This window comes from Grus americana, chromosome 8, assembly GCF_028858705.1.
Source record: "Grus americana isolate bGruAme1 chromosome 8, bGruAme1.mat, whole genome shotgun sequence".
NCBI classification, from domain to species: Eukaryota; Metazoa; Chordata; class Aves; order Gruiformes; family Gruidae; genus Grus; species Grus americana.
The window spans coordinates 23640854-23651502 of NC_072859.1; the positions used below are offsets into that span (position 1 = coordinate 23640854).

The window sequence follows — 10649 nt, forward strand, 5'->3', positions numbered from 1 at the left end:
GCAGTGCTCCTAGCTAGGTGGTTTAATGGCAGAGCCATTTCTGCTGAATGCTCAATATATGACTTGCTTTTACACAGAGCTGTCATTTTAATCCAGCTGCCATTGCAAAAGGATGTTTGCTGTTGGCTCTGCGAGGCAACCAGAAGTGAGACTGAAAGTCTGAGAAGATGAAAAAGCTGTTCCCTTTCTCTGTTTCTGTAGGATGACTCAACAGGGGAGATAATTTTTGATGAAGTGTTTCATGCTCTCTCCCGATGCTTGGTGGGGTTGTTAAGACCCTTTCGTATCCCTGGTTCAGACATTATCTACCAGCCAGAGATCTTTGTCACCATCCAGGCATATTCCTCCATCATTGGCCTGCAGTCCCATCAGGTAAGGTTCTGCCTCTCCCTTGGCACGGCTCAGCACCTGAGCAGCTTGCTGTATGGGCTTCCTGTGAACACAGAGGAAAGCGGGGGCATGTGGTAGCTGGGCTCTGTTATCTGTGATGGTGCAGACTTGTCTCATTAAAATGTGCAGCCTGGTGCAGTGGGGAAGTGTATGTGAGCGACTTCTTTCTGGGCAGGAAGCAGAGGTTTCTCCTGGGGGAGCAGGGCCCAGCAGGGACCGCCTCCCACAGGCATAGTCTCACAGTTGGGCCGCAGGGAATATTTCCCTCATGTCAAATGTGTGCTTCTTGTTGTTGTTGTTCTGTTGTGTGGTTTTTTTTTTTTTTAATTTCTGTTGACTAATTCCTTTTAATGTTACCGTTAGCTTGAAGCATTCAAGAAGAGCTGGTGTGCCCAAAAGCTTGTCTGCATGCTCCAACTGTGTAGCAGTGGTTTATTCAAAGATAATTGCCTCTTCCTACAAACCTCTCTCTCTTTTTGCACTGATATGATTAAGTTTCTCCTTGCTTAAGAGACCAGTATTGAGATTATCAATGAGATTTTACTTGAGCCAGGGCAGGTCTGCTTAATAAATCAAAGTCTGGTTTATGGTGCCAGTGGTGGTTTTTGAAGTTTATCCTCGATCCCTTCCACCTCACAGTATTTTCCCATTATTTTCATGTTTCTAATGGTGTATTTCATCCCTTTGCTAATACCAGGGAAAGTGGTTGGTAACAGGAGGAACCTGTTAGTCTGTGCTTGTTCCCTCCCTCTCTTGCCCCAGCCCACCTTTGGTCAAACCTTCTGTGAGGCTGCAGCCTTTAATGGTCTGTATAGCGCTTGAAGAGCACGGCCCTTGTTTTGGTCCGTTCTTAAGTCCTACTAAAGTAAGCATAGCAGGGATTTCTCCATTTTCCAGTGAAGCTTTGTGTGTCATCTTGTTCAGCTATCCTGCAGACACCATCATACTTTGCAACATTATCTCCCCTATTTACACTAAATTGAGCATGCTGAAGTTACTACGTTTTCCTTCTTTGGATCTCTCCAAAGACCTATTTATTGTTTGAGGCTAGGAACTGTAATCTCTGTGTAAACTGGATAAGCTTTAAGTTCCTTTTGTGGAGGAAAAGGCTTATATGTGTATCACTCATCCAGGAAAGTCTGTCTATATTGTAATAATTTACTTTTCCTATGCCACTGTGAGGTCTTGCCCATCTGAGATTGAGGGAATGTGGATAACACGCAGCATCCCACCTGTCTGTTGAATTCTTTGTCTAGACGTTGTATCTTCTTTGCCTCCTGGTTGTGAGCAGAGATTGCCTGTACAATGGTGGTGTCTGTAAAACCTAGTGTCAGGCCTATCAGTTTGGGAGGCTCTGTGGTGACAGGCTCACTCTGTCATATCACTCAGCATCTTTTGTACTGTCCAGTCTGATTTTTTTCTTTATTTCAGTTTGCTATTCCTTTATCCAGCCACTTACTGGAAGATAATTGCATCACTCTATAGGTGAGTTAGATTAGAGCAAACAGGCCTTCCTTAGAAACGTCAGACCAGAGTTAATGCCTTCTAACAAGGATCCCACATCGCTTTCTCCTGACAACTGTTTATCCTGGAAGAAGGCAAATGAAGTAGAAATTTCTTGCCCAAGTGATGTGAGCATCTGTTGCGGAGTGCACAGCAGATGCCACGAGACACCGCTGCTCACAGGCAGTTGGCCCTGAGCAGGAATGGTGAGAAGAGGCCTGCACTGTACCTGTACTTTGTCAGGGACATGTCTGAACTTCACCATGCAGAACTGTGTTCCTGCATACCATTTTGGGGGCTGGTACTATAAAACCTTAACTTGATGACTGACACGTGTCCTTGGGCCAGGTACTATTCCAAGGCTGTCAGCTGGATGAGACAAAGCGAGAGGCCTTTCTGCACCAAGTTTACACACAGCTATGTGCCTTCGAGAATAAAGTGGCAGAGATGCTCCAGCAACAGTATGAACCCAAACCGCAGGTAAGGAGGCAGAGGTGGTAGGTGTCTCTTGGCTCCCTGGAGATTTGCACTCTGAGGCCCTTCTGGGGTGGGGTGGCAAGAACAACAGGGGTATAGGTCTGGAGAAGGAACAGATAAGGAGTTTGTAAGATAACTTTGTAGGATCTAGTAATGAGACATGAACACTGAGGAAAGCAGAACCAGTAAGTGTTTAGAAGGACTGATGAGAATGGTTACCCTCCCCAAGATTATTATGCAAGAAAGCAGCCTGACCTCTTGTACATCATGGGACAAACTGTAGGATGTGTTTTCTCTCTGAAGAAGATGGTGGGAGAGGTGATTATGCCTGTATGATTAATCTATAAATAGTTGTGAATGTGCCCTTGGCCCTTGTTACATTCCTGAATGAAAATACTTCCTTGTTACCACAAAAACTGACCATGAAACCGAATAAACAGCTGGTGCAGTTTCTAATACTCCTTGAAGTCTGTGGCAGATGCTGTTTAGTAGCCATGGATATAGGTATCAGCAAGTTAATAATAGCACTATAAAATCAGCTTAAGATGAAATCAAAAGTGACGCTCTGTAGGGATTCAGAATGTCTATGCATTTCTCATCAAGATCATCTCTCATGATCTTGAAAATGAAGAATGTGAAGGTTACATTGTGATACTGCCATGTTCACCTGGCAGTCACGGTTGTATCTATGGGCACCCTTCTTGCAGTCAAAGGCATTATTGGCCTGTCTGAGGTTATTTGCTCCTTATTTAGCATTAGTTATGAGAGTTTGGGCAAAAAGAAAAAAAAAAAGTCTGAAAATCAGATGAGCAAGAGGCTGCTGGTGATTTATTGCAGTTACATATCTGAAGTGCTTCAAAGAATAGCTGAATAGAAAGAAAGATGAATAGAAAGCTTTCAGCTTTCTAGCTGAAATTTGTATCTTTGAATGCTAAGACTGTCAGTTCTGGAACAGAAAGAAAATTGCAGGAAGTAAATACCTTTGCCAGTGCATCCAGCTGATGTTTTTGCAGTGCTTTGCATGCATCCCTGCTTGTTGCAGTGTTTCTCTCACGCTAAACTACCCTATAACTTCTTCCATGCAAATGGGGAAAAGAGACGCGCTTGCAGGCCACAGGGACTGGTGAGTCCTGCCACAGGCTGTGGGGTGGAGGTGGGAGGCCCCAGGGGAAGGGCAGGGACTGAAACTTTTTTTACTTTTGAAGTTGCATTAGCTGTATCATTGTCAACAAGTGTCTGAATTTAAGGCATCTGGCAAATTAAAATGATGGATAGTCAGGTTTTTTGCTCACAGCCACAGACTGTTCCCATGTGTGCAGAACAAAACTTTAGTTATTTCTAATTTTATTTTCCCATCTCAATCTGTAGCTTTGCAGGGGAGGGTCTCACTCATTCTCTGTATTAGTAGTGGGAATGAAGCAATAGTTTATTACAGGGTTGAACTGCCAGAGCCTTCTGGAGATGAGGGGACTATAAACATAGTAGGTTCCTCACCAGTGTAATTATACAAATTTCAGGCTTTGCCTGGGGGATGTTTTTCATAGAAGATGCAGGAAAAGCTTACCTGCATTTGCTTATATCAGCACTGCATAACGAGTGCTGTTTGAACAGAGTTAAGTGTATAGGCACTAGACTTTATCCTTACGAGGCTCCTTACCACCTCTGCTGCAGTGCTTCATAAGTGAGTCACAGCCATCTCTGCCTCTCCAGTGTTTCTGGGCTTTACCTGAGTAGATGCTGAATAGCTGCAGCTTCTACTAAATGACAAGGGAAAAAAGAGGTATTTACTATCTCTTTAACTGGGACCTGCTTTGCTCTGCAGAGGAACTTTAGCGACCCCAAAGTATCTCATCTATCCCTTAGTGTGAGAAATCAGCTTATAATAAAGCTCTAAGCATGTTATCTTCTTCTTCAACCCCCAAGCAGCCTTGCCCAGCTGTTCCAAGGGGCCTGAGTGACTAGGACTTTGAGAGCACCTGGGAATTAAACTTAGAAATTGAGTCTGCTGAAGTGCTCCAGGGCTGTGGTACCATGGGGCTGATAAGGTGAAGGCTGTTTGGGAGAGTGAAAACTAGAGTAGGCTGAAGTCTGTCCCATGGGGCCTTGTGTTTTGTTGGTTTTTTTTTTTTCTTCACTTTTCCAGGTGGATTTGTCACCCCTGAGCCAAGAGAGCCCTGGTGACATGCAGGAGCTATCTGGGAGGAAGCCCAGCGTGTCTGTTGTCACTGCTGATGTTGGCCTCGTCAGCATGGTCCGGCAGGGGATCCTAGCACTGCAGCTGCTGCCATCCAACTCCAGCGCAGGTTGGCTTCATCCTCTGGGTTAAGGGTTGCCCAGTTGTTTGTGAAGGGTTGTGTTCCTCCTGCCTTAGGCTGAGATTAATTTTCTAAGGGCTGGTGCATGGACCCTTCTGTTAGGGATGAAATTTCAACAGCAGCTTTTGCTCTGCACTCTGTGGGCAAATTGTGGTGGTGGGAATGGGGAGGAGAAGAACACTGCACCATGTGCCATGTGTCAGCATTAGGGAATTTGTGGAGAAGCACAGCTGTGACTGTTGCTCAGAACAGCCCAGGGTGTGCAGAGCCGTGTCCAGCCTGAGGGCTTTGCTGCACCTAGTTGGGAACACCTTGGACACTATAAACCAACCTCAGGATTTTCCTTTCTACTTTTGCCCCACCTAAATTTTATCTCTGGTAGATATACTAGGAGACTTGTAGCCTGTTGATATGGAAGATGCACTAAGATACTACCTTGTTTACAGGTATAATAATAATTACGGATGGTGTGACTAGTGTCCCTGATGTGGCTGTGTGCGAGACTTTACTCAACCAGCTCCGCAGTGGCACAGTGGCCTGCTCCTTTGTACAGGTATGTCTGCTGTTAGCAGGGACTGTGGGTGGATTGCTGTCAGTGGTGTTCACCTCCAGAGGGGAAGAGGGGACTTCTCTGCCTGATTGAGGCCTTTACTGGTCCTCTGCCTTGTCCTCAGCACTGCTGTACTCTCTCAGGTTATCTTCATCCCACATCATCTCAGGTATCTTCATCCCATAGGTGGGCGGTGTCTACTCGTACGATTGCAGCTTTGGCCACGTTCCCAATGTGGAACTGATGAAATTCATCGCCATGGCCACTTTTGGTGCTTACCTCTCCACATGCCCTGAGCTGGATCCCCTGAGCCTGGATCTGAATGTGTATCACAAGGCATTTCTGCTGTACTCCTTTCTGCGTACTGGGGAGTCCCTGAATCCAGAATACTACTGTGGTGAGGAATGTGCATGTCCTCCTTCCAGCAATGGGTGTCTTACAGCACCTCTCTTTGGGGTGACAGCCCCAGGGTTGGGTTTGCTGATACTCTCCCTCGTCCCTTCCGGGCCATGCCTCCTGTAGGCTCTGGGCACTATTGGGCTATGCAGCCTCATCTGTGACTCCCCTCCTGGTTCCAGGAATTGGGTGGATTGGGGAAAACTAATGTCCCATTTTGCACCATTCCCCTTTCTGTGGACTTCACTCAGCAAACTGCAGTTACGCCACTGTGTCAGAACTTGGAGGGGGCGAGGGAGCTTCCTGCACACTGGCTAGCTTGCAGATGGGGATGTTCTGGAGAGCTTGTCCTAATCAGGCTTGCAGATGGCAGTTTGGATTGAAAAGCCAGACCCCTGAGAACCATCCCAAATGCCTCTCTTGGTGGTTCTTATTTTGTGAATGTTAGTGACCAAGACTATGCCAGGAGAGATTAGTTACCAGTAAAACATGGAAGCACCCTTTCATGCCCTGGCAATATGCTGGTGCCATCTGCGCTTTCTGTAACAGCAGAAGACACATACAGTGACAAGTGAAGAGACCTGGCCTGGGACTTGGAAATGTTGAATCAAAAAGATCAGATGTTACTGGTTTAAGCTCAAGGCTTCCGCATCCTGATACCTTTTAGAAAGCACCTGGGAATTCAAGGTTTTCCAGGGAAAGGGGTAAAGCCCAAAAACTTGCTGTGCAACTGTTGCAACAGCTGTGTGGTTTCTGCCTGTCTAGGCCGAGTGTGTAACTCCAGCATGTGCCTTGTCACAAAGGCTGCCCCAGAGGAAGCAGGGCTTGGCACCCCATCCTGCCCCTCTGCCAGGCCTCTTGGCCACGCTAGTGGACCTGTTTGCTGCGTTGCAGGATCAGGAGTTGGGTGTAAGTGGTGCCTGAAGGATGTACTGTTCTTCAGGCCAGCGAGTGTTCCTGGCAGCTTTTGTAAAGCACTTTGGGAGGGCTGTTGCTGTAGGATGAGGGGCAAGGGAGTTGCTCCCTCACAAACCCCATCTCTGCCGTTTGCAGTGTCCCAGCACAGACTGTTCAATGAGCACCTGGTGTCTGCAAGCAGCAACCCCGCTCTGGCGATGAGGAGGAAGAAGCACACTGAGAAAGAGGTGCATGCTGACCTCGTGAGCATTGTCTCGGTCCGGCTGCGTGAGGGCTACAGCATCCGTGAGGTCAACATCACGAAAGGTGACTGTGCTGCGTTGGTGACTGGAAGCTCAGATAGGACTCTGCTCTCAGCTGATCAGAGGAAAGTGTAGGGTCTGCCAGCTCGGCAGAGTGGCTGGTATTGTGGAGGAAGGAGCCATTTTCTCCAAACTCTGATTTTTTTCATGAATAATTGCTTGATGCAGGACTGTCCAGTATTGTGCAGTTTTGCACTTGCCAGGCTCATCCTCTGTGGCTATAAATGTCCAGGGAGGGACAGATGGACTGTGACCCTCTCTATCTTGGAAATGAATCCCCACAATTGCAGGGAAACTAGTGACAGAACTTGGGGTTTTGCAGAGTTTTCTGGGATTTCCTCTGTGTTTCTCCTTTTTCCATCCCTTTCTAGTCCTTTGCTAGATGCACTCCAAAATACTAACACAAAGTTGAGCCCTTTGGCACGACAGATTTAATGCCTCTGAATTGCAGTCTTCTGATGGAAGAAATTGAGGGAAACAAGGATATTGTTAGGTGAAAATGCCAGATCAGTCAGGACCACGACCAATAGTGGAAGAACATAAAACCATCCAGTGGTCCTGTTCTCTCATCTGACTTGCTAGAGTTTATGGCACCTGGAGTATGAGAACTAGCTGCTGACGAGGGACCTTGAGGGGTTTGAGTATCCCAAGGAGTGCCAGTAAACCCTACCTAACTTTCCGTCTCCAGCTATGACTACTGGTAGTGCTTTAACTGAAGGAGAGATGAAAAAATCCAAATGCGAGTTATGAAGTGCAAGCAAGAGAAGAAATTATTCTTGACCATCACAATGACCAGCAGAGAGCCTGGAGGATCAGATTCTTAAAACACAGTGTAAATGTGTACAACACATGGTGATCCAGTGTCTTCACTATTCTTTTGGGGATATTAGTACATGGAATATGTTTTATATCAGAAAATCATAGTCTGTGATATAACTCGAAAATCATTCCAAACTTGCCATATGAGGTGTTCTATGAATTTACTATGGTCTGCCTTAAAAGCATGTAAATATCTTATGCCACTGCTCTGCGTGGAAGATTGTCCCAGAGCTTCATTGCTCTTTCTCTAGCTTCCTTTCTAAGCTCACTCAGACCAAATTAGACCTGTGTGACTTTATTATCCTTAATTAAGTTTATCCTCCTCTGGCATTGCACAAACGTGTTTAAGAACAATGCCTTTCTCCTTGTAACCTTCCTTTTGGCAGGTTAAGCAAGCCAATGTTTCAGCCTCCTTTTGTAAGGGCAGACTTTCTGTTCTGTTTATTCATCTTAATAGCACTTTTTTTTTTTTTCCCCTCAGTTGTTTGCTTTTCACAGTTTGGTCTCATTATTTCTTGTAGCAGTTGGTAAGAGTGTTGTAAATGTGGTTTTATCGGTGCCTTGTTCAGTAATGCTAATATTTCTCTGCTTCTAAAGTAAAATACCATATCTTATAGGCCAGGAATCACGTGAGCTTTCTCCATGATTGCATTGTTAGTGCAGAAATCCCTGCATCTTTCACACACCTTTGTTTCCACCTGATGAGTCCTTAGGGGTGTTTTATTGGGTTTTGTTTGTTTGTTTAATAGTCCCTAAATGTGCTGTTCTTCACATAAGAGTACTCTTAAGTTCATCTCACTCAGTTCATCTCACTGTTCCTGTGTGATGATTGGGAATTGCAGTTCTTTTGGCTTGATGTTTCTTACAAACTGAATGGATCTAAACCAGCTTTTTTGGGAAGGTTGCTAACAGTCATTTTAGGTGGGATAATTTCTAAAGTTGATCTTCCAGGAATATCCCTAATTTCTTGTTTCAGGAGTTTTCTGTTAAAAGTAAGAACCTGCTAAGGTTTCCCATTGAGACAGCTCTTCTAGTAATGTCTGCAGATTGCTCTCAGTAATCTTCTGTAGGTGTGGCATGAGATACTTCCCTTAAATTGTGGCAGATTAGGTCCACTGCACTCTCCTTGTCTAGGAATGTCTATGAAGCAGACTGACAAGTCAGTTCCTGTCTGAGCTGTGTTCAGTATTGTGTCTTTTATCCTTCTGTGCACCAGTTCACTTGCAGCTTGGACAGTGCTGGAGAAAGAGCCTTTCTTTAATCTGGCAGCAATGGTGAAGTGCTCTTGGTGACTGTGAAGTCCTATATAGAAATGCTGGAAGAGGTAGCAGGCGTGAGTCATTCAAAACACGATCAGACAAGTTCATGTTGTACCTTTTTGCACAAAGGTGTAGCTACAACCTCTGGCTCAGGATATCATAAAGCAGCAATTCCTGGACTCTGGAGGAATGTGTCAGAAATATCACCACATGTTCACCATTCTCCCTGCACTTTTCTCTAAGTGTCTTCCTGCTGCCTTTTAGCACTTAGAATGCTAAATGGATTGGTCTTCAATTCTACAAGAGCAGAGAGCAGAAGAGCAGCTACGCTGGATCAGAGTTATCTTCTGTGGTGAATAGCTATGGGCAGGTGCACAGGGACGAGTAAGAATAGAGTAAACGTACACGGTATCTCCTTTTTCCTTTCCTATTTTTTCTTCACTTTGAGCACTCTTTAGCTCTTTGCAGTTCAGGGGCTCCCTGAGCCAGAAATACTGTCTGTGTATTTTGATGGAAGTTTTTTTAAAAGGGATTGAAAAATGAAATGTCAGAGCTATCAAAAATACATTGTGTATTTCTACACCAGCCTTCAGATTAGTGGCAGATAATGTTACTTTATATTTTGGAAAGGCTAAATGCTATGGGGAGTTGCTGGCTGTGATCAGAAAAAGTGTTGAACTAACATCTTAAACTAGAATTTACAAAAGATCAAGACATTTAGACATTCAGCACTGCCTCTGCTAAGGAAAAGCATGTTTGTCTAATCAGGGCTCTCTGGGCCATTCTGTAGAGAAGTATATAACAAAGAACAGTTAATTAACCTGGATTGCCAAAAGCTTTTGCCAAAACTTGGAAATTAAAGGCTGTTAAGGAGCCAGCTGGCTGTGAAGCAAAAGGAAAGAGTGCAGTTGTGGACTTTGACACTGTCGCTTTTCTGCTTCACTTTGCCAAAGGCAAAATAGAATAAATAGCTAGCTTTGTGCTCAGAGTTGCCTGGAGAGGTTGTTTGTGATATTTATAAGTGCTCTGGTTACCCTCACTATTTGAGTTTAGATATTTAGGCATTTAGAAGGCTACTATGGTTAGTTAGGAATGCAGAAGTACTTGCGACAGGGGGAGGATTGGAAGGCGTGGAAGGGAGAGAAGCTGTGTCTGAGAAGCCGTGGGGCCATGGCGTGTAGTGGAGCTCAGCTCCTCCCCTGTTTCTTCCTGGGACAATGTCAGAGGATTGCCCTCTGTAACAAAACAATTTCTCACTAACCATTTTGTGTTGCTGTGTGTTGAGGTGAGCCTGGAGGATGTTTTTCAAAACTTCATCTTCCTCTGTGAATCAATCCAGGACCAAAAATGGCTGGGCATGAGCTCGCCAGCGAAAAAGGCTGTTCTTGGTATCAGGAATTGGAAAGACAGAGTTTTCTAAAAACCAGAGCTGGACTTAAAAGTTTTTGGTGCTTCAAATTCTTTCATTATTAGCTATAAAGTGAAGAACCAGAAATAGATTGCTTTGCAGTAAGAACAAGCTAAAGATTCATCTAGGTATGACTTCAAACTAAGCAAATATTTTGCCTGTGTTTTTAGTTTTGCTTGTGTTGGATTGTAGGAGTGAAGCCAGGATGACTAATGGAAACACAGGTGGAAGTAGGAAATATTTACATTAATGATCTAGGCAAAAAATGTAGGAATTTACTTATCATGTTTGCTGTTGATGAAATAGAAAGGT

The 10649-nt window shown here is 44.8% G+C and overlaps 1 protein-coding gene across 6 annotated transcripts in view; it reads left to right on the top strand.

Annotated features, from left to right (window-relative positions):
* SZT2 (SZT2 subunit of KICSTOR complex) overlaps nucleotides 1-10649 on the top strand; it is a 61581-nt gene that overhangs the window by 943 nt on the left and 49989 nt on the right. For 5 of the 6 annotated variants that reach the window (XM_054833426.1, XM_054833430.1, XM_054833428.1 and 2 more), the window contains exons 4-9: nucleotides 202-372; nucleotides 2242-2373; nucleotides 4514-4673; nucleotides 5132-5238; nucleotides 5422-5632; nucleotides 6685-6855. In XM_054833426.1, coding sequence (XP_054689401.1) covers nucleotides 202-372; nucleotides 2242-2373; nucleotides 4514-4673; nucleotides 5132-5238; nucleotides 5422-5632; nucleotides 6685-6855 — 952 coding nt within the window. The remainder of the gene's footprint in view (nucleotides 1-201; nucleotides 373-2241; nucleotides 2374-4513; nucleotides 4674-5131; nucleotides 5239-5421; nucleotides 5633-6684; nucleotides 6856-10649) is intronic. The other variant, XM_054833431.1, reaches the window with a different exon arrangement.